A 27,475-nucleotide genomic window follows, 5' to 3' on the forward strand; every position below is an offset into this window, starting at 1 on the left:
ATAATGGAGGATGCTGTGCTGGATCACTCAGGGGATGGACCCTACTGACCTATAATGGAGGATGCTGTGCTGGATCACTCACGGGATGGACCTTACTGACCTATAATGGAGGATGCTGTGCTGTATCACTCAGGGGATGGACCCTACTGACCTATAATGGAGGATGCTGTGCTGGATAACTCAGGGGATGGACACTACTGACCTATAATGGAGGATGCTGTACTGGGTCACTCACAGGTTGGACCCTACTAACCTATAATGGAGGATGCTGTGCTGGATCATTCACAGGATGGACCCTACTGACCTATAATGGAGGATGCTGTGCTGTATCACTCACGGGATGGACCCTACTGACCTATAATGGAGGATGCTGTGCTGTATCACTCACAGGATGGACCCTACTGACCTATAATGGAGGATGCTGTACTGGGTCACTCACAGGTTGGACCCTACTAACCTATAATGGAGGATGCTGTGCTGGATCATTCACAGGATGGACCCTACTGACCTATAATGGAGGATGCTGTGCTGGATCACTCACGGGATGGATCCTACTGACCTATAATGGAGGATGCTGTGCTGCATCACTCACGGGATGGACCCTACTGACCTACAATGGAGGATGCTGTGCTGTGCTGGATTACTCACGGGATGGACCCTACTGACCTATAATGGAGGATGCTGTGCTGGATCACTCACGGGATGGATCCTACTGACCTATAATAGAGGATGCTGTGCTGGATCACTCACAGGATGGACCCTACTGACCTATAATAGAGGATGCTGTGCTGTGCTGGATCACTCACGGGATGGACCCTACTGACCTATAATGGAGGATGCTGTGCTGTATCACTGACAAGATGGACCCTACTGACCTTTAATGGAGGATGCTCTGCTGTATCACTGACAAGATGGACCCTACTGACCTATAATGGAGGATGCTGTGCTGGATCACTCACGGGATGGACCCTACTGACCTATAATAGAGGATGCTGTGCTGGATCACTCACAAGATGGACCCTACTGACCTATAATAGAGGATGCTGTGCTGTATCATTCAAAGGATGGACCCTACTGAGTCATAATGGGGCCTATTGGGTTCTGTCGATAGTTCTGTTGCTCTTCTTCTTATTAGAGGATTATGTCAGGATTAAAAGTTATCTCCTATATACATGATCAGGGACAACTAGAGAATTGGGCAATAGAGAAGTCAAGCTGGCACTACAGCTAATGAGCAAACAGCTTTTCCAGTGAGTTGCCGTCTCTTCTACCTTCATTGTGTGACAACTAGAGAATTGTTGGGGCTCTGACCGCTGGGACCACCACTGGTTCCCCAAGTGAATGGAGAAGAAGCACACACTGGGCTACCTCTCCATTCACTGTCTATGGGACGTCTGAACATTGTTGCTCCATTCACTTGGGACCACTGACCCCCCTCTTGTGATGGGCTCCTGCGGTCAGACCACCACTGATCAGCTAGTTCCACCTCTCCAGTGGATATGCTGTAGATCGGGGAACAACTTATAATCTTGGGATACCCTGTGTGCTGTCTATAACCATGGATCTGCACAGGTGCTGTCTATAACCATGGATCTGCACAGGTGCTGTCTATAACCATGGATCTGCACAGGTGCTATCTATAACCATGGATCTGCACAGGTGCTGTCTATAACCATGGATCTGCACAGGTGCTGTATATAACCATGGATCTGCACAGGTGCTGTATATAACCATGGATCTGCACAGGTGCTGTATATAACCATGAATCTGCACAGGTGCTGTCTATAACCATGAATCTGCACAGGTGCTGTCTATAACCATGAATCTGCACAGGTGCTGTCTATAACCATCAATCTGCACAGGTGTGGTCTATAACCATGGATCTGCACAGGTGCTGTCTATAACCATGGATCTGCACTGGTGCCGTCTATAAAAAATGGATCTGCACTGGTGCCGTCTATAACCATGGATCTGCACAGGTGCTGTATATAACCATGGATCTGCACAGGTGCTGTATATAACCATGGATCTGCACTGGTGCCGTATATAACCATGGATCTGCACTGGTGCCGTCTATAACCATGGATCTGCACAGGTGCTGTATATAACCATGGATCTGCACAGGTGCTGTATATAACCATGGATCTGCACAGGTGCTGTATATAACCATGGATCTTCACAGGTGCCGTCTATAACCATGGATCTGCACTGGTGCCGTCTATAACCATGGATCTGCACTGGTGCCGTCTATAACCATGGATCTGCACTGGTGCCGTCTATAACCATGGATCTGCACTGGTGCCGTCTATAACCATGGATCTGCACTGGTGCCGTCTATAACATTGGATCTGCACAGGTGCTGTATATAACCATGGATCTGCACAGGCGTCTATAACCATGGATCTGCACAGGTGCTGTATATAACCATGGATCTGCACAGGTGCTGTATATAACCATGGATCTGCACAGGTGCCGTCTATAACCATGGATCTGCACAGGCGTCTATAACCATTAATCTGCACAGGTGCTGTATATAACCATGAATCTGCACAGGTGCTGTATATAACCATGGATCTGCACAGGCGCTGTATATAACCATGGATCTGCACAGGCGTCTATAACAATGAATCTGCACAGGTGCTGCATACAAAAAATGAGGGGAGGGAGGGATATTTAGCCAAATCTATCTGCAGATGTTGCTTCATTTTTATTTTAGGTGAATTGGCTCAAATCAAATATGGAGCCAAAAAAGTTGGTGCCCTATGAGAAGTGATCAGCACCATCCGCAGCGCTGAACAATACTCACCTCCCTCCCAGCTCTGATCAGCCACGAGCAGGACCAGCTCTGTGTTATCCGGAAGATTCCGCAGATATTCCTCACTGACCTCTGTCCCATCTTCATACAGACAAACCCGGGAGCCTGTGACGGGCAGCTACAAGGGAGAGGAAAGGGTTAATGTCTGCACCAGGAATATCATCCCCCCCCCCCGAATGATAGGTCCCTCCACCTGCCCGACAGATAGATCAACAACACAGTATATAATGCTCATACACACAGTATACAGTATATAATGCTCATACACACAGTATACAGTATATAATGCTCATACACACAGTATATAATGCTCATACACACAGTATACAGTATATAATGCTCATACACACAGTATATAATGCTCATACACACAGTATACAGTATATAATGCTCATACACACAGTATACAGTATATAATGCTCATACACACAGTATACAGTATATAATGCTCATACACACAGTATACAGTATATAATGCTCATACACACAGTATACAGTATATAATGCTCATACACACAGTATACAGTATATAATGCTCATACACACAGTATATAATGCTCATACACACAGTATACAGTATATAATGCTCATACACACAGTATATAATGCTCATACACACAGTATACAGTATATAATGCTCATACACACAGTATATAATGCTCATACACACAGTATACAGTATATAATGCTCATACACACACAGTATACAGTATATAATGCTCACACACACAGTATACAGTATATAATGCTCATACACACACAGTATACAGTATATAATGCTCATACACACACAGTATACAGTATATAATGCTCATACACACAGTACACAGTATATAATGCACATACACACAGTATATGATGCTCATACACACAGTATACAGTATATAATGCTCATACACACAGTATACAGTATATAATGCTCATACACACAGTATACAGTATATAATGCTCATACACACAGTATACAGTATATAATGCTCATACACACAGTATACAGTATATAATGCTCATACACACAGTATACAGTATATAATGCTCATACACACAGTATACAGTATATAATGCTCATACACACAGTATACAGTATATAATGCTCATACACACAGTATACAGTATATAATGCTCATACACACAGTATACAGTATATAATGCTCATACACACAGTATACAGTATATAATGCTCATACACACAGTATACAGTATATAATGCTCATACACACAGTATACAGTATATAATGCTCATACACACAGTATATAATGCTCATACACACAGTATATAATGCTCATACACACAGTATATAATGCTCATACACACAGTATACAGTATATAATGCTCATACACACAGTATATAATGCTCATACACACAGTATATAATGCTCATACACACAGTATATAATGCTCATACACACACTATATAATGCTCATACACACACTATATAATGCTCATACACACAGTATACACTATATAATGCTCATACACACAGTATACAGTATATAATGCTCATACACACAGTATATAGTATATAATGCTCATACACACAGTATACAGTATATAATGCTCATACACACAGTACACAGTATATAATGCTCATACACACGGTACACAGTATATAATGCTCATACACACGGTACACAGTATATAATGCTCATACACACGGTACACAGTATATAATGCTCATACACACGGTACACAGTATATAATGCTCATACACACGGTATACAGTATATAATGCTCATACACACGGTATACAGTATATAATGCTCATACACACGGTATACAGTATATAATGCTCATACACACGGTATACAGTATATAATGCTCATACACACAGTATACAGTATATAATGCTCATACACACAGTATATAATGTTCATACACACAGTATATAGTATATAATGCTCATACACACAGTATACAGTATATAATGCTCATACACACAGTATATAATGTTCATACACACAGTATATAGTATATAATGCTCATACACACAGTATACAGTATATAATGATCATACACACAGTATATAATGTTCATACACACAGTATATAGTATATAATGCTCATACACACAGTACACAGTATATAATGCTCATACACACAGTATATAATGTTCATACACACAGTATATAGTATATAATGCTCATACACACAGTATACAGTATATAATGCTCATACACACAGTATATAATGTTCATACACACAGTATATAGTATATAATGCTCATACACACAGTACACAGTATATAATGCTCATACACACAGTATATAATGTTCATACACACAGTATATAGTATATAATGCTCATATACACAGTATACAGTATATAATGTTCATACACACAGTATATAATGCTCATACACACAGTATACAGTATATAATGCTCATACACACAGTATATAATGTTTATACACACAGTATATAATGCTCATACACACAGTACACAGTATATAATGCTCATACACACAGTACATAATGCTCATACACACAGTATACAGTATATAATGTTCATACACACAGTATATAATGCTCATACACACAGTACACAGTATATAATGCTCATACACACAGTACACAGTAAATAATGCTCATACACACAGTACACAGTATATAATGCTCATACACACAGTATATAATGTTCATACACACAGTACACAGTATATAATGCTCATACACACAGTATACAGTATATAATGCTCATACACACAGTATATAATGCTCATACACACAGTACACAGTATATAATGCTCATACACACAGTACACAGTATATAATGCTCATACACACAGTATACAGTATATAATGTTCATACACATAGTATATAACGCTCATACACACAGTACACAGTATATAATGCTCATACACACAGTATACAGTATATAATGCTCACACACAGTATATAATGCTCATACACACAGTATATAGTATATAATGCTCATACACACACAGTATACAGTTTATAATGCTCATACACACAGTATATAATGCTCATACACACAGTATACAGTATATAATGCTCATACACACAGTATACAGTATATAATGCTCATACACACACAGTATACAGTATATAATGCTCATACGCACAGTATATAATGCTCATACACACAGTATATAGTATATAATGCTCATACACACAGTATATAATGCTCATACACACAGTATATAATGCTCATACACACAGTATATAATGCTCATACACACAGTATATAATGCTCATACACACAGTACACAGTATATAATGCACATACACACAGTATATAATGCTCATACACACAGTACACAGTATATAATGCTCATACACACAGTATACAGTATATAATGCACATACACACAGTCTATAATGCTCATACACACAGTATATAATGCTCATACACACAGTATACATTATATAATGCTCATACACACACAGTATACAGTATATAATGCTCATACACACAGTACACAGTATATAATGCTCATACACACAGTACACAGTATATAATGCTCATACACACAGTACACAGTATATAATGCTCATACACACAGTATACAGTATATAATGCTCATACACACAGTATACAGTATATAATGCTCATACACACAGTATACAGTATATAATGCTCATACACACAGTATATAATGTTCATACACACAGTATACAGTATATAATGTACATACACACAGTATATAATGCTCATACACACAGTATATAATGTTCATACACACAGTATACAGTATATAATGCTCATACACACAGTATACATTATATAATGCTCATACACACAGTATACAGTATATAATGCTCATACACACAGTACACAGTATATAATGCTCATACACACAGTATACATTATATAATGCTCATACACACAGTATACAGTATATATAATGCTCATACACACAGTATATAATGCTCATACACACAGTATATAATGCTCATACACACAGTATACAGTATATAATGCTCATACACACAGTATACAGTATATAATGCTCATACACACAGTATACAGTATATAATGCTCATACACACAGTATATAATGCTCATACACACAGTATATAGTATATAATGCTCATACACACAGTATACAGTATATAATGCTCATACACACAGTATACAGTATATAATGCTCATACACACAGTATATAATGCTCATACACACAGTATATAATGTTCATACACACAGTATACAGTATATAATGCTCATACACACAGTATACAGTATATAATGCTCATACACACAGTATACAGTATATAATGCTCATACACACAGTATATAGTTACATAGTTACATAGTTAGTATGGTTGAAAAAAGACATACGTCCATCAAGTCCAACCAGGGGATTGAAGGGAAGGATGTAAGGGGATAAGGGAAAGGGATGTAGTTTTATAATTCTGCATAAGCATTAATGTTATTTTGTTCCAGGAATGTATCTAACCCTGCTTTAAAGCTGTTAATTGTTCCTGCTGTGACCAGTTCCTGAGGTAGACCGTTCCATAAATTCACAGTCCTCACGGTAAAGAAGGCGTGCCGCCCCTTTAGACTAAACTTTTTCTTCTCCAGACGGAGGGAGTGCCCCCTCGTCCTTTGGGGGGGTTTAACCTGGAACAGTTTTTCTCCATATTTTTTGTATGGGCCATTAATATACTTATATATGTTTATCATATCCCCCCTTAAACGTCTCTTCTCAAGACTAAACAATTGTAACTCCTTTAATCGCTCCTCATAGCTAAGATGTTCCAGGCCCCATATTAGTTTAGTCGCGCGTCTCTGCACCCTTTCCAACTCCGCAGTGTTCCTTTTATGGACAGGTGCCCAAAACTGAACAGCATATTCCAGGTGAGGCCGTATCAATGCTTTATAAAGGGGGAGTATTATGTCCCTGTCCCTTGAGTCCATCCCTCTTTTGATACATGACAATATCCTGCTGGCCTTGGAAGCAGCAGCCTGACATTGTGCTATTCTGTAGTCTGTGATCTACAAGTCCCCCAGATCCTTCTCTACCAGTGACTCTGCCAGTTTAATCCCCCCTAAGACATACGACGCATGCAGGTTATTAGTACCCAGATGCATAACTTTACATTTATCCACATTGAACCTCATTTGCCAAGTGGATGCCCAGACACTTAGTCTATCCAAGTCATCTTGTAACTTATGCACATCCTCTATAGACTGTACCGTGCTACAAAGCTTGGTGTCATCTGCAAAGATAGAAACAGAGCTGTTAATACCATCCTCTATATCATTGATAAATAAATTAAACAGCAGCGGTCCCAGTACTGAACCTTGGGGTCACCACTAATAACCTGGGACCAATCAGAGTACGAATCATTGACCACCACTCTCTGGGTACGATCCATGATCAGTGTTCAATCCAGTTACAAACTAAAATTTCCAAACCCAAAGACCTTAACTTACCTGTCAGACGTCTGTGAGGGACAGTATCAAATGCTTTAGGGAAATCCAGAGACACTATATACACAGCCCCCCTCTATATACACAGCCCCCCTCTATATACACAGCCCCCCTCTATATACACAGCCCCCCTCTATATACACAGCCCCCTCTATATCCACAGCCCCCCTCTATATACACAGCCCCCCTCTATATACACAGCCCCCCTCTATATACACAGCCCCCCTCTATATACACAGCCCCCCTCTATATCCACAGCCATTCCTCTGTCAAGGCTTCTACTCACCTCTTCATAAAAGCAAATTAGATTGGTTTGACAACTTCTATCCTTAGTAAACCCCTGCTGGTTATCACTTATAATACTATTATCCCCTATGTATTCCTGTATGTAATCCCTTATAAGTCCTTCAAACAATTTACCCACAATGCACGTTAGACTTACCGGTCTATAATTGCCTGGCGAAGACCTAGAGCCCTTCTTGAAGATTGGTACCACATTAGCCTTGCGCCAGTCCCTTGGCACAATACCAGACACCAGAGAATCTCTAAATATCATGAACAAGGGTACAGATATTACTGAACTTACCTCTCTAAGAACTCTTGGGTGTAGTCCATCCGGCCCTGGAGATTTGCTAACATTTACTTTACTTAACTTACCTTGTACCATCTCTACATTAAGCCAGTTCAATACATTACATGATGTGTTACCAGCACTGACCTGTACATGATGTGTTACCAGCACTGACCTTTACATGATGTGTTACCAGCACTGACCTGTACATGATGTGTTACCAGCACTGACCTGTACATGATGTGTTACCAGCACTGACCTGTACATGATGTGTTACCAGCACTGACCTGTACATGATGTGTTACCAGCACTGACCTGTACATGATGTGTTACCAGCACTGACCTGTACATGATGTGTTACCAGCACTGACCTATACATGATGTGTTACCAGCACTGACCTGTATATGATGTGTTACCAGCACTGACCTGTACATGATGTGTTACCAGCACTGACCTATACATGATGTGTTACCAGCACTGACCTGACCAATGTCAGCTCCTTCTTCCATAGTATATACAGAACTAAAGAACCCATTCAGTAGCTCCGCCTTCTCTTGATCGCCCGTGACAACCTCCCCATTATCATTATTAAGGGGTCCTACATGCTCTGTCCTTTGTTTTTTTGTATTTATATATCTAAAAAAATATTTAGGATTAGTTTTGCTTTCTTCGGCCACCTGTCTCTCATTTTGAATTTTTGCTGTTTTTATTACATTTTTACAGATTTTATTAAGCTCCTTGTACTGTATAAATGTTATAGCTGACCCATCAGATTTGTATTTTTTGAAGGCTATTTTTTTGTTGTTTATTGCTCTTTTAACCTCATTTGTCAGCCATGTAGGATTTAGTTTTAATGGTTTATATTTGTTCCCCTTTGGTATATATTTAGCTGTATAGTTATTTAGAGTTGATATAAAGATGTCCCATTTACCTTCTGTATCAGTATTTGAGAACCCCTCCCCCCAGTCTATGTCCTGTAGTGCAGATCTCAGCCCAGGGAAATTTGCCTTTTTAAAGTTATATGTTTTTGCTTTCCCCGTCTGTCTTTGTTTTCTACATTTTAAGTCAAAAGTAACTATATTGTGGTCGCTATTACCAAGGTTTTCCCGCACAGTTACATTCCCAACCAGCTCTGCGTTGTTGGAAATGATCAGATCCCACAAGGCATCACTTCTTGTTCGGTCCTTCACAAACTGGCCCATAAAATTATCCTGCAATAAATTTAGGAATTGTCGCCCCTTTGTACGCTCATACACACAGTATACAGTATATAATGATCATACACACAGTATATAATGCTCATACACACAGCATACAGTATATAATGCTCATACACACAGTATATAATGCTCATACACACAGTATATAATGCTCATACACACAGTATACAGTATATAATGCTCATACACACAGTATACAGTATATAATGTTCATACACACAGTATATAATGCTCATACACAGTATACAGTATATAATGCTCATACACACAGTATATAATGCTCATACACACAGTATACAGTATATAATGTTCATACACACAGTATATAATGCTCATACACACAGTATACAGTATATAATGCTCATACACACAGTATACAGTATATAATGCTCATACACACAGTATACAGTATATAATGCTCATACACACAGTATACAGTATATAATGCTCATACACACAGTATACAGTATATAATGCTCATACACACAGTATACAGTATATAATGCTCATACACACAGTATACAGTATATAATGCTCATACACACAGTATACAGTATATAATGCTCATACACACAGTATACAGTATATAATGCTCATACACACAGTATATAATGCTCATACACACAGTATATAATGCTCATACACACAGTATACAGTATATAATGCTCATACACACAGTATATAATGCTCAGACACACAGTATACAGTATATAATGCTCAGACACACAGTATACAGTATATAATGCTCATACACACAGCATACAGTATATAATGCTCATACACACAGTATATAATGCTCATACACACAGTATATAATGCTCATACACAGTATACAGTATATAATGCTCATACACACAGTATATAATGCTCATACACACAGTATACAGTATATAATGCTCATACACACAGTATATAATGCTCATACACACAGTATACAGTATATAATGCTCATACACACAGTATATAATGCTCAGACACACAGTATATAGTATATAATGCTCAGACACACAGTATACAGTATATAATGCTCATACACACAGCATACAGTATATAATGCTCATACACACAGTATATAATGCTCATACACACAGTATATAATGCTCATACACACAGTATACAGTATATAATGCTCATACACACAGTATACAGTATATAATGTTCATACACACAGTATATAATGCTCATACACAGTATACAGTATATAATGCTCATACACACAGTATATAATGCTCATACACACAGTATACAGTATATAATGTTCATACACACAGTATATAATGCTCATACACACAGTATACAGTATATAATGCTCATACACACAGTATACAGTATATAATGCTCATACACACAGTATACAGTATATAATGCTCATACACACAGTATACAGTATATAATGCTCATACACACAGTATACAGTATATAATGCTCATACACACAGTATACAGTATATAATGCTCATACACACAGTATACAGTATATAATGCTCATACACACAGTATACAGTATATAATGCTCATACACACAGTATACAGTATATAATGCTCATACACACAGTATACAGTATATAATGCTCATACACACAGTATATAATGCTCATACACACAGTATATAATGCTCATACACACAGTATATAATGCTCATACACACAGTATACAGTATATAATGCTCATACACACAGTATATAATGCTCAGACACACAGTATACAGTATATAATGCTCAGACACACAGTATACAGTATATAATGCTCATACACACAGCATACAGTATATAATGCTCATACACACAGTATATAATGCTCATACACACAGTATATAATGCTCATACACAGTATACAGTATATAATGCTCATACACACAGTATATAATGCTCATACACACAGTATACAGTATATAATGCTCATACACACAGTATATAATGCTCATACACACAGTATACAGTATATAATGCTCATACACACAGTATATAATGCTCAGACACACAGTATATAGTATATAATGCTCAGACACACAGTATACAGTATATAATGCTCATACACACAGCATACAGTATATAATGCTCATACACACAGTATATAATGCTCATACACACAGTATATAATGCTCATACACACAGTATACAGTATATAATGCTCATACACACAGTATACAGTATATAATGTTCATACACACAGTATATAATGCTCATACACAGTATACAGTATATAATGCTCATACACACAGTATATAATGCTCATACACACAGTATACAGTATATAATGTTCATACACACAGTATATAATGCTCATACACACAGTATACAGTATATAATGCTCATACACACAGTATACAGTATATAATGCTCATACACACAGTATACAGTATATAATGCTCATACACACAGTATACAGTATATAATGCTCATACACACAGTATACAGTATATAATGCTCATACACACAGTATACAGTATATAATGCTCATACACACAGTATACAGTATATAATGCTCATACACACAGTATACAGTATATAATGCTCATACACACAGTATATAATGCTCATACACACAGTATATAATGCTCATACACACAGTATACAGTATATAATGCTCATACACACAGTATATAATGCTCAGACACACAGTATACAGTATATAATGCTCAGACACACAGTATACAGTATATAATGCTCATACACACAGCATACAGTATATAATGCTCATACACACAGTATATAATGCTCATACACACAGTATACAGTATATAATGCTCATACACACAGTATATAATGCTCATACACACAGTATACAGTATATAATGCTCAGACACACAGTATATAATGCTCATACACACAGTATATAATGCTCATACACACAGTATATAATGCTCATACACACAGTATACAGTATATAATGCTCATACACACAGTATACAGTATATAATGCTCATACACACAGTATACAGTATATAATGCTCATACACACAGTATATAATGTTCATACACACAGTATATAATGCTCATACACACAGTATACAGTATATAATGCTCATACACACAGTATACAGTATATAATGCTCATACACACAGTATATAATGTTCATACACACAGTATATAATGCTCATACACACAGTATATAATGCTCAGACACACAGTATACAGTATATAATGCTCATACACACAGTATATAATGATCATACACACAGTATACAGTATATAATGCTCATACACACAGTATACAGTATATAATGCTCAGACACACAGTATACAGTATATAATGCTCAGACACACAGTATATAATGCTCATACACACAGTATATAATGCTCATACACACAGTATACAGTATATAATGCTCATATACACAGTATATAATGCACATACACACAGTATATTATGCTCATACACACAGTATATAATGCTCATACACACAGTATACAGTATATAATGCTCATACACACAGTATATAGTATATAATGCTCATACACACAGTATATAATGCTCATACACACAGTATATAGTATATAATGCTCATACACACAGTATATAATGTTCATACACACAGTATACAGTATATAATGCTCATACACACAGTATACAGTATATAATGCTCATACACACAGTATACAGTATATAATGCTCATACACACAGTATATAGTATATAATGCTCATACACACAGTATACAGTATATAATGCTCATACACACAGTATATAATGTTCATACACACAGTACACAGTATATAATGCTCATACACAGTATATAGTATATAATGCTCATACACACAGTATATAATACTCATACACACAGTATACAGTATATAATGTTCATACACACAGTATACAGTATATAATGCACATACACACAGTATATAATGCTCATACACACAGTATACATTATATAATGCTCATACACACACAGTATACAGTATATATAATGCTCATACACACAGTATACAGTATATAATGCTCATACACACAGTATATAATGCTCATACACACAGTATACAGTATATAATGCTCATACACACAGTATACAGTATATAATGCTCATACACACAGTATATAATGCTCATACACACAGTATATAATGCTCATACACACAGTATACCGTATATAATGCTCATACACACAGTATATAATGCTCATACACACAGTATATAATGCTCATACACACAGTATATAATGCTCATACAGTATATAATGTTCATACACACAGTATACAGTATATAATGCTCATACACACAGTATATAATGTTCATACACACAGTATACAGTATATAATGCTCATACACACAGTATATAATGCTCATACACACAGTATACAGTATATAATGCTCATACACACAGTATATAATGCTCATACACACAGTATACAGTATATAATGCTCATACACACAGTATACAGTATATAATGCTCATACACACAGTATACAGTATATAATGCTCATACACACAGTATACAGTATATAATGTTCATACACACAGTATACAGTATATAATGCACATACACACAGTATATAATGCTCATACACACAGTATATAATGCTCATACACACAGTATACAGTATATAATGCTCATACACACAGTATACAGTATATAATGCTCATACACACAGTATACAGTATATAATGCTCATACACACAGTATATAATACTCATACACACAGTATACAGTATATAATGTTCATACACACAGTATACAGTATATAATGCACATACACACAGTATATAATGCTCATACACACAGTATATAATGCTCATACACACAGTATACATTATATAATGCTCATACACACACAGTATACAGTATATAATGCTCATACACACAGTATACCGTATATAATGCTCATACACACAGTATACCGTATATAATGCTCATACACACAGTATACCGTATATAATGCTCATACACACAGTATATAATGCTCATACACACAGTATACAGTATATAATGCTCATACACACAGTATATAATGCTCATACACACAGTATACAGTATATAATGCTCATACACAGTATACAGTATATAATGCTCATACATACAGTATACAGTATATAATGCTCATACACACAGTATACAGTATATAATGCTCATACACAGTATACAGTATATAATGCTCATACACACAGTATACAGTATATAATGCTCATACACACAGTATACAGTATATAATGCTCATACACACAGTATATAATGCTCATACACAGTATATAATGCTCATACACACAGTATACAGTATATAATGCTCATACACACAGTATATAATGCTCATACACACAGTATACAGTATATAATGCTCATACACACAGTATATAATGCTCATACACACAGTATACAGTATATAATGCTCATACACAGTATACAGTATATAATGCTCATACATACAGTATATAATGCTCATACACACAGTATACAGTATATAATGCTCATACACACAGTATATAATGCTCATACACACAGTATACAGTATATAATGCTCATACACACAGTATATAATGCTCATACACACAGTATACAGTATATAATGCTCATACACACAGTATATAATGCTCATACACACAGTATACAGTATATAATGCTCATACACACAGTATATAGTATATAATGCTCATACACACAGTATATAATGCTCATACACACAGTATATAGTATATAATGCTCATACACACAGTATACAGTATATAATGCTCATACACACAGTATACAGTATATAATGCTCATACACACAGTATATAATGCTCATACACACAGTATATAATGCTCATACACACAGTATATAATGCTCATACACACAGTATATAATGCTCATACACACAGTATACAGTATATAATGCTCATACACACAGTATATAATGCTCATACACACAGTATACAGTATATAATGCTCATACACACAGTATATAATGCTCATACACACAGTATACAGTATATAATGCTCATACACACAGTATACAGTATATAATGCTCATACACACAGTATATAATGCTCATACACACAGTATACAGTATATAATGCTCATACACACAGTATACAGTATATAATGCTCATACACACAGTATATAATGCTCATACACACAGTATATAATGCTCACACACAGTACACAGTATATAATGCTCATACACACAGTATATAATGCTCATACACACAGTATACAGTATATAATGCTCATACACACAGTATACAGTATATAATGCTCATACACACAGTATACAGTATATAATGCTCATACACACAGTATACAGTATATAATGCTCATACACACAGTATATAATGCTCATACACACAGTATACAGTATATAATGCTCATACACACAGTATGTAATGCACATAAGGCTCCTACACACATTACAGTACCTGGAACTTCTTGCAGCCCTTCTCCAGCAGTTCCCTCAGGGTCCTGACGCCCACCCCATACCTTCCTCCTCCATGAATTGTTCTTATTTTGAATATCTTCATGTGTTTGTGGGTGGAGGACTGGCTGCCCATACTGGGAGAAACATCTCTCGGTTTCACCTTCCTATCGCGCATGCGCGATTTAAGTTGCACGCTTAGAGGAACGTAAAGTCTACTACGCATGCGCAGTAGCTAGGTTAATGACAAGCCATGCGCATAAGCCATCTCTAGTGAACTACACCTCCCACAATCCCCAGCGGCTGGAGACTGTTGTCAAGCGGTGGTTATGGAGATAAATGAGAGGATAGCCGCCCGCGGGTGATGTGTCCTGTGCCGGGGCCCCTAGTGTCCTGATCCCCGGGTCACCGCATACTCTGCCCGGAGGAGCAGCCTGAGGTACGTGTGTGCCATATATCGTGATAATATCAGGATAGAATATTCCAGAACTTCCCTCATACATAGAAGAGCCGTCACCTGAGACCTGGGGGGGGTAATGGGGGAGCACAGCAGGACTACAACTCCCAGCATGTCCAGACACCACCCATCTATTATAATAATAAATACACCTGTCCTGTGACGTCAGAAGATAACAGGAATAGATAGTCACATGATTTATTATTGTCATCAGGTCACATGATATGGGGGGGGGGATAGAGAATTTATTATTATGTTTGTGGGGGGGGGGGTAGAGAATTTATTATTATGTTTGTGGGGGGGGGGGGGGGGGTAGAGAATTTATTATTATGTTTGTGGGGGGGGGGGGGTAGAGAATTTATTATTATGTTTGTGGGGGGGGGGTAGAGAATTTATTATTATGTTTGTGGGGGGGGGTAGAGAATGTATTATGGTTTTTTTTTTTTGGTCTTTTTTATCGCGATGGTTTGGCGCAGTCATTTTCATATAAAAGGCTTTTAACGCTGTTGAATATACAGTTGTGTTTGGCGTATATCAATAATGTCCCAAACCCCTCGCCGGAGAGAACTGACAACTCCAAAAGTTATAATAACCAAAGTTACCGTATACCGTGCAACAAAACGAGAACTTTGGTCCACGACAGACAAAATTCCAACCAAAAAACCTGCTAAACAACCAGGCAACCACCTGTTTTAGTAAATCCCCAAATAGTCCCCCCATATCCAGGGTCCCCCCCATATAATCATCAGTATATAGGCCTAAATCAACCACAAAACACTCGGCGCTGTTCACCATTTTAGACGCGTCAAAGTTACCTAAAAACCATTAGCAAAAGAAGAAGCAATAGGCGTCCCCATCGTGGTACCGGCTACTTAGTGATACCGACTCTAATCATTATCGATTATTTCCATGGGGAAAACCCAATATATAGAGACTATTATAAGAGCAGGTACTAATACTGTGATATTATAAGAGGAGGTACTAATACTGTGATATCATAAGAGGAGGTACTAATACTGTGATATCATAAGAGGAGGTGCTAACACTGTGATATAAGAGGAGGTACTAATACTGTGATATTATAAGAGGAGGTACTAATACTGTGATATTATAAGAGCAGGTACTAATACTGTGATATTATAAGAAGAGGTACTAATACTGTGATATTATAAGAGGAGGTACTAATACTGTGATATTATAAGAGCAGGTACTAATACTGTGATATTATAAGAAGAGGTACTAATACTGTGATATTATAAGAGGAGGTACTAATACTGTGATATTATAAGAGCAGGTACTAATACTGTGATATTATAAGAAGAGGTACTAATACTGTGATATTATAAGAGGAGGTACTAATACTGTGATATTATAAGAGCAGGTACTAATACTGTGATATTATAAGAGGAGGTACTAATACTGTGATATTATAAGAGGAGGTACTAATACTGTGATATAAGAGGAGGTACTAATACTGTGATATTATAAGAGCAGGTACTAATACTGTGATATTATAAGAGGAGGTACTAATACTGTGATATAAGAGGAGGTACTAATACTGTGATATTATAAGAGGAGGTACTAATACTGTGATATTATAAGAGGAGGTACTAATACTGTGATATTATAAGAGGAGGTACTAATACTGTGATATAAGAGGAGGTACTAATACTGTGATATAAGAGGAGGTACTAATACTGTGATATAAGAGGAGGTACTAATACTGTGATATTATAAGAGGAGGTACTAATACTGTGATATAATAAGAGGAGGTACTAATACTGTGATATTATAAGAGGAGGTGCTAATACTGTGATATTATAAGAGGAGGTACTAATACTGTGATATTATAAGAGGAGGTACTAATACTGTGATATTATAAGAGGAGGTACTAATACTGTGATATTATAAGAGGAGGTATTAATACTGTGATATTATAAGAGGAGGTGCTAATACTGTGATATAAGAGGAGGTACTAATACTGTGATATAAGAGGAGGTACTAATACTGTGATATTATAAGAGGAGGTACTAATACTGTGATATTATAAGAGGAGGTACTAATACTGTGATATTATAAGAGGAGGTGCTAATACTGTGATATTATAAGAGGAGGTACTAATACTGTGATATTATAAGAGGAGGTACTAATACTGTGATATTATAAGAGGAGGTACTAATACTGTGATATTATAAGAGGAGGTACTAATACTGTGATATTATAAGAGGAGGTACTAATACTGTGATATTATAAGTAGAGGTACTAATACTGTGATATTATAAGAGGAGGTACTAATACTGTGATATTATAAGAGGAGGTGCTAATACTGTGATATTATAAGAGGAGGTACTAATACTGTGATATTATAAGAGGAGGTACTAATACTGTGATATTATAAGAGGAGGTACTAATACTGTGATATTATAAGAGGAGGTACTAATACTGTGATATTAGAAGGTACTAATACTGTGATATTATAAGAGAAGGTACTAATACTGTGATATTATAAGAGAAGGTACTAATACTGTGACATTATAAGAGAAGGTACTAATACTGTGACATTATAAGAGAAGGTACTAATACTGTGATATAAGAAGAGGTGCTAATACTGTGATATTATAAGAGGAGGTGCTAATACTGTGATATTATAAGAGGAGGTGCTAATACTGTGATATTATAAGAAGAGGTACTAATACTGTGATATTATAAGAAGAGGTACTAATACTGTGATATCATAAGAGGAGGTACTAACACTGTGATATCATAAGAGGAGGTACTAATACTGTGATATTATAAGAGGAGGTACTAATACTGTGATATTATAAGAGGAGGTACTAATACTGTGATATTATAAGAGGAGGTGCTAATACTGTGATATAAGAAGAGGTACTAATACTGTGATATTATAAGAAGAGGTACTAATACTGTGATATTATAAGAGGAGGTACTAATACTGTGATATTATAAGAGGAGGTACTAATACTGTGATATTATAAGAGGAGGTACTAATACTGTGATATCATAAGAGGAGGTACTAACACTGATATCATAAGAGGAGGTACTAATACTGTGATATTATAAGAGGAGGTACTAATACTGTGATATTATAAGAGGAGGTACTAATACTGTGATATTATAAGAGAAGGTACTAATACTGTGATATTATAAGAGGAGGTACTAATAGTGTGATATTATAAGAGGAGGTACTAATACTGTGATATTATAAGAGAAGGTACTAATAGTGTGATATTATAAGAGGAGGTACTAATACTGTGATATTATAAGAGGAGGTACTAATACTGTGATATTATAAGAGGAGGTGCTAATACTGTGATATTATAAGAGGAGGTACTAATACTGTGATATTATAAGAAGAGGTACTAATACTGTGATATTATAAGAGGAGGTACTAATAGTGTGAAGAGGAGGTACAAATACTGTGATATTATAAGAGAAGGTACTAATACTGTGATATTATAAGAGGAGGTACTAATACTGTGATATTATAAGAAGAGGTACTAATACTGTGATATTATAAGAGAAGGTACTAATACTGTGATATTATAAGAGGAGGTACTAATACTGTGATATTATAAGAAGAGGTACTAATACAGTGATATTATAAGAGAAGGTACTAATAGTGTGATATTATAAGAGGAGGTACTAATAGTGTGATATTATAAGAAGAGGTACTAATAGTGTGATATTATAAGAAGAGGTACTAATAGTGTGATATTATAAGAAGAGGTACTAATAGTGTGATATTATAAGAAGAGGTACTAATAGTGTGATATTATAAGAGGAGGTACTAATACTGTGATATTATAAGAGGAGGTACTAATACTGTGATATTATAAGAGGAGGTACTAATACTGTGATATTATAAGAGGAGGTACTAATACTGTGAAGAGGAGGTACAAATACTGTCATATTATAAGAGAAGGTACTAATACTGTGATATTATAAGAGGAGGTACTAATACTGTGATATTATAAGAGGAGGTACTAATACTGTGATATTATAAGAGGAGGTACTAATACTGTAATATAAGAGGAGGTACTAATACTGTGATATAAGAGGAGGTACTAATACTGTGATATTATAAGAGGAGGTACTAATACTGTGATATCATAAGAGGAGGTACTAATACTGTGATATTATAAGAGGAGGTACTAATACTGTGATATTATAAGAGGAGGTACTAATAGTGTGATATTATAAGAGGAGGTACTAATACAGTGATATAATAAGAGGAGGTACTAATACTGTGATATTATAAGAGGAGGTACTAATACTGTGATATTATAAGAGGAGGTACTAATACTGTGATATTATAAGAGGAGGTACTAATACAGTGATATTATAAGAGGAGGTACTAATACTGTGATATTATAAGAGGAGGTACTAATAGTGTGATATTATAAGAGGAGGTACTAATACTGTGATATTATAAGAAGAGGTACTAATACTGTGATATTATAAGAGGAGGTACTAATAGTGTGAAGAGGAGGTACTAATACTGTGATATTATAAGAGGAGGTACTAATACAGTGATATTATAAGAGGAGGTACTAATACTGTGATATTATAAGAGGAGGTACTAATAGTGTGATATTATAAGAGGAGGTACTAATACAGTGATATAAGAAGAGGTGAGGTCCCGTAGTGAGCGGCGGCAGTGAGGTCCCGTAGTGTGCGGCGGCAGTGAGGTCCCGTAGTGTGCGGCGGCAGTGAGGTCCTGTAGTGTGCGGTGGCAGTGAGGTCCCGTAGTGTGCGGCGGCAGTGAGGTCCCGTAGTGTGCGGCGGCAGTGAGGTCCCGTAGTGTGCGGCGGCAGTGAGGTCCCGTAGTGTGCGGCGGCTGTGAGGTCCCGTAGTGTGCGGCGGCTGTGAGGTCCCGTAGTGTGCGGCGGCTGTGAGGTCCCGTAGTGTGCGGCGGCTGTGAGGTCCCGTAGTGTGCGGCGGCATTGAGGTCCCGTAGTGTGCGGCGGCTGTGAGGTCCCGTAGTGTGCGGCGGCTGTGAGGTCCCGTAGTGTGCGGCGGCTGTGAGGTCCCGTAGTGAGCGGCGGCAGTGAGGTCCCGTAGTGAGCGGCGGCAGTGAGGTCCCGTAGTGAGCGGCGGCAGTGAGGTCCCGTAGTGAGCGGCGGCAGTGAGGTCCCGTAGTGAGCGGCGGCAGTGAGGTCCCGTAGTGAGCGGCGGCAGTGAGGTCCCGTAGTGAGCGGCGGCTGTGAGGTCCCGTAGTGAGCGGCGGCTGTGAGTTCCAGTAGTTAGTGCCACTGGTTGCAGTTCCCTTTGTTCTGGTTTTATTTTTCTCCTTATTACAGTATCATACACTCTGTCAGTGCCCATATTTAATAAATGGGGAAGTCTATGCCAGACTCTAGGGCTATATGTAGGATAGGACATTCATCCTTATGTATCTTCTGCCCTCTATGGAGGTACAGTGCATAGTGAAAGTAGTGGGACACAATCATGAAGTGAAATGAAATTTATTGGATATTTCAAACTTTGTTAACAAATAAAAAACTGAAAAATTGGGCGTGCAAAATTATTGAGCCCCTTTACTTTCAGTGCAGCAAACTCTCTCCAGAAGTTCAGTGAGGATCTCTGAATGATCCAATGTTGACCTCAATGACTAATGATGATAGAATCCACCTGTGTGTAATCAAGTCTCCGTATAAATCACCTGCACTGTGATAGTCTCTGAGGTCCGTTTAAAGCGCAGAGAGAATCATGAAGAACAAGGAACACACCAGGCAGGTCTGAGATACTGTTGTGGAGAAGTTTAAAGCCGGATTTGGATACAAAAAGATTTCCCAAGCCTTAAACATCCCAAGGAGCACTGTGCAAGCGATAATATCAGACCACTGCAAATCTACGAAGACCGGGCCGTCCCTCTAAACTTTCAGCTCATACAAGGAGAAGACTGATCAGAGATGAAGCCAGGAGGCCCCTGATCACTCTGGATGAACTGATCTACAGCTGAGGGGGGCGACTCTGTCCATAGGACAACAATCAGTCCTATACTGCCCAAATCTGCCCTTTATGGAAGACTGGCAAGAAGAAAGCCATTTCTTAGAGATATCCATAAAAAGTGTCATATAAAGTTTGCCACAAGCCACGTGGGAGACACCAAACGTGTGGAAGAAGGGGCTCTGGTCACATGACGCCAAAATCAAACGTTTTGGCAACAATGCAAAACGTTTTGTTTGGTGTAAAAGCAACACAGCTCATCCCCCCTGAACACACCATCCCCACTCAGGGATGTGGAATTCCTATCACTCGACGCCCGGGATGTGCAGTCCGGCTTCGGGCAAGCAGGACCGGACCTGACAAGTGGTGCGGTGCTCTGCAGACTGTATGGAGCGGCTCCCGACTCCTGCCCACTCCGTACTCTGCCGCCCCCGGCTGTGTCCTCTGAAGCAGAGCAGGGGAGATGAGAAGCTGTCTCTCCCCTGCTCTGCCTTCTTTCTGCCATGCAGATGTGCGGGGGGAGATGAGGGGGCGTGGCTTCTTTCTCCCCGTGCAGATCTGCGTCCTCTGCCTCCGCTCCCCCCAGCTCTAGCTTCGGAGAGCTGAGGGGAGGAGCGGTCACACGTCTGCACGAAACAAAACACAAAGACCAGAGTCAATGTATCCGATGAAACCACAACCAATCTGGCCATAACGTATCAAAATAAGCAATCTTTATTAAAGGCTCATACAAGGTGAAAAAATGACAGACACATACAATAAAAACACTTAAAAAGGTCCACACTGGACCACCCTACACAAGTGAGACATGGTGAGTGTCCCACTAGGGACTGGGACATAAAATAACTGTAGGTATTCCTGAAATACAATATATGCAGGTGTAATATAATCCTAATATAAAGATAAAAAAAACAATCTCAATAGATTAAACCTGCCAGCACAATCACAGGGAAGTTCTTAATTAAAACAATGCGTAATGCGTACAATAGTATTACACCGCCTAAAATATATATATATATGTATGGACAATAAGAGGCAAGTACTATATGGAGGAAAAAAAGACTGAGAAAAGTGCGCAGCAATGTGCCGTTATTCTGGTTGAATGGAGGAGCAATGTGGGGTAATCACAGTCTGCTCACCTGGAAGTGCAAAACCTTTAGTAGCCTCTCGCCCGTTATCAGGGTGGCTAGCCGGGGTGCAGCCAGGGGCTCTCCCGTCCGGAGTAGGTCTCAGGTCGGTCAGGTAGAATGCACAAAGATCCACAACTGTGGGTATGAAAAGGCTCCAATCGGCGCTTCTCCCGGGATTTCCAGGAATATTAGTGCAGCAAGGAACACTCGGATAATCGAGTGATGAAAGGACAATAAAATGTATTCACATAAAAAAGCGCTAGGAATACGCGTTTCAAGGGGAGTGACCCCCTCTTCATCAGGTCCAGTGATAGGTCGATACATCAAAGCATCATATTTATATCTAAAAAGACCGCGAAACAAATCGGTATAATCTAATATCACGGTTCACAAAGAAATATAAATATACCGTATATACTAGAGTATAAGCCGACCCGAGTATAAGCCGAGACCCCTAATTTCAACCCAAAATCCCAGGAAAAGTTATTGACTCGAGTATAAGCCTAGGGTGGGAAATACCTCATCCCCCCCGTCATCATCCAGACCCGTCATTAACATCCTCATCATCATCCCCTTGTCATCATCCCACACATCCCCCCTTCATCATCCCCTTATCATCCCACACATCCCCCCTTCATCATCCCCTTGTCATCATCCCACACATCCCCGCTTCATCATCCCCTTGTCATCATCCCACACATCCCCCCTTGTCATCATCCCACACATCCCCCCCCTTCATCATCCCCTTATCATCCCACACATCCCCCCTTCATCATCCCCTTATCATCCCGCACATCCCCCCTTCATCATCCCCTTATCATCCCACACATCCCCCCTTCATCATCCCCTTGTAATCATCCCACACCCCCCCCTTCATCATCCCCACCCCCCTTCATCATCCCCACACACCCCCTTCATCATCCTCTTCTCATCATTCGCCCTCAGTGGTCTTCAACCTGCGGACCTCCAGAGGTTTCAAAACTACAACTCCCAGCAAGCCCGGGCAGCCATCGGCTGTCCGGGCTTGCTGGGAGTTGTAGTTTTGAAACCTCCGGAGGTCCGCAGGTTGAAGACCACTGCGGCCTTCAACATCATCCAGCCCCCTCTCACCCCCTTTAGTTCTGAGTACTCACCTCCGCTCGGCGCTGGTCCGGTCCTGCAGGGCTGTCCGGAGAGGAGGTGGTCCGGTGAGGAGGTGGTCCGGGCTGCTATCTTCACCGGGGGCGCCTCTTCTCCGCGCTTCCGGCCCGGAATAGAGGCGTTGCCTTGACAATGACGCAGAAGTACGTTGGCAATGAACGCACCTCTGCGTCGTTGTCACGGCAACGTGACTATTCTGAGGCCGGGCCCGAAGCGCTTAGAAGAGGCCTCCCCGGTGAAGATAGCAGCCCGGAACACTATCCCACCGGACCACCTCCTCACCGGACAGTCCTGCAGGACCGGACCAGCGCCGAGCGGAGGTGAGTACTCAGAACTAAAGGGGGTGAGAGGGGGCTGGATGATGTTGAAGGCCGCAGTGGTCTTCAACCTGCGGACCTCCGGAGGTTTCAAAACTACAACTCCCAGCAAGCCCGGACAGCCGATGGCTGCCCGGGCTTGCTGGGAGATGTAGTTTTGAAACCTCTGGAGGTCCGCAGGTTGAAGACCACTGCGGGTGGGGGAGTTCACTCGAGTATAAGCCGAGGGGGGTGTTTTCAGCACGAAAAATCGTGCTGAAAAACTCGGCTTATACTCGAGTATATACGGTAATAATTCTCCGTCTGGTACATACAGACATAGATAATACATAAATAATACATCATTTGGAAAGATCCATAAAATATTTATATAAAATCTGAAATGTTTGTGTAATAGTGTGCTATCTGCTACAACTGTTTCAATGTTACCTAATGTGAAACATCGCTGTTTGGTGGGAATTTGTAAAAATTCACTTCGCCAGGACACGGGGCCGCGGTGCAGCGGTGCTCACCTGGGTCAGAAGGGTATGGGAGACCTCGTGAGATACAGAAACACACGGTCTTATTATAGCATAGTAGATGAATGGTGAAAATACTGTTTAAAGAACAGATAATAAAAGTAATAATAATGGATAACCATATTGAAAAAGTATATATTTTTGAGATTTGAATAGGAACGGGAGGGGATAAATTCACATTAATGAATTAATTCAGTGGCTTCATTTAAGCCGTGAGGTGTTAACGAGTGAAGGGCATATATCCAGAACATCTCCCGTTTGCATAGTATTTCAAACCTGTTGTTACCCATAACCTTCACAGCGATCAATGCCGCGCACTATTAGCCACGGGTCCCGGCCGTGGCCCCGCATTATAGATCGGGAGTTGACACATGACGTTCCAGTACGTCATGTGTCCTTAAGGGGTTAAAAGTTCAAATCACCCCCTTTTCCTATATAAAAACATGCAAACATAATAAAAATAAACATATTTGGTATCGCTTTCTGCGTAATTGTACGACCTATTAAAATATAACATTGTGTATACTGTACAGTAAATGTAAAAAAAATACCAAACCACAGAATTGCAATTTTTATAATATCCCAGAAAAAGAAAAGTTAAAAAAGTGATTAAAAAGTAATATCAATACCAAAATACCGATACAAAAAACTGATTATGGTGCAAAAAATTAGCCCTCATACAGCCTGGTTTGTAGAAAAAAATAAAGCTATTTTATAATTAGAATTTTTTTTTTTAATTTGTAAAACATGACGGAAACTATAGAAATCTGGTATCGCTGTAATCAGGCAACCTAAAGTATAAAACTAACATGTTATCTCAACCACAAGGTAAATGGCGTAGAAAAAACCCCCACCAAATCTGCAAAATTATCTTTTACTATTTCAATTTCACTTCCCCAAATATATATATATATTTTTTGGTTCAGAGAATATGTTATTGAAAAATTAAAAGGTGTCATTATAGTAGGTAGTTATGGCTATTATAGGGCGAGGAGGAAAAAAATGAGAGCGTAAAAGCGTAAATTGGCCCGGACAAGAGGATCGTCATGAGGGACAAGTAGATTTTGCTCCATTTTAGTCCTGTGGACAAGTAGTTTTTTATAAAATTTCCACACCCCTGCCCACTGTCAAACATGGTGGTGGCGGCATCATGGTTTGGGCTTTTCCTCAGCAGGGACACGGAAGATGGTTAAAATTGATGGGAAGATGGATGGAGCCAAATACAGGACCATTTTGGAAGAAAACCTGATGGAGTCTGCAAAAGACCTGGGACTGGGACGGAGATTTGTCTTCCAACAAGACAATGATCCAAAACATAAAGCAAAATCTACAATGGAATGGTTCCCAAAAAAACATATCCAGGTGTTAGAACGGCCAAGTCACAGTCCAGACCTGAATCCAATGGAGAATCCTGTGGAAAGAACTGAAAACTGCTGCTCACAAACGCTCTCCATCCAACCTCACTGAGCTCCAGCTGTTCACAAACTCTCTCCATCCAACCTCACTGAGCTCCAGCTGTTCACAAACTCTCTTCATCCAACCTCACTGAGCTCCAGCTGTTCACAAACGCTCTCCATCCAACCTCCCTGAGCTCCAGCTGTTCACAAACGC

At 38.7% G+C, this 27,475-nt stretch overlaps 2 protein-coding genes across 2 annotated transcripts in view; one reads left to right on the plus strand and one right to left on the minus strand.

The window, feature by feature from the left end:
* DFFB (DNA fragmentation factor subunit beta) overlaps nucleotides 1–16,558 on the minus strand; it is a 29,849-nt gene extending 13,291 nt beyond the window's left edge. The window contains exons 1-2 of the mRNA XM_056544359.1: nucleotides 16,337–16,558; nucleotides 2,807–2,933 (exon numbers count right to left, since the gene is read on the minus strand). Coding sequence (XP_056400334.1) covers nucleotides 2,807–2,933; nucleotides 16,337–16,558 — 349 coding nt within the window. The remainder of the gene's footprint in view (nucleotides 1–2,806; nucleotides 2,934–16,336) is intronic.
* Nucleotides 16,559–16,594: 36 nt separating this feature from the next.
* The window catches only part of CEP104 (centrosomal protein 104), a 120,050-nt gene continuing 109,169 nt past the window's right edge, over nucleotides 16,595–27,475 (plus strand). Inside the window, exon 1 of the mRNA XM_056544355.1 lies at nucleotides 16,595–16,771. The gene's annotated coding sequence lies outside the window, so the exon portion shown is untranslated. The remainder of the gene's footprint in view (nucleotides 16,772–27,475) is intronic.

Source organism: Hyla sarda, chromosome 10, assembly GCF_029499605.1.
Source record: "Hyla sarda isolate aHylSar1 chromosome 10, aHylSar1.hap1, whole genome shotgun sequence".
Taxonomy (NCBI): Eukaryota; Metazoa; Chordata; class Amphibia; order Anura; family Hylidae; genus Hyla; species Hyla sarda.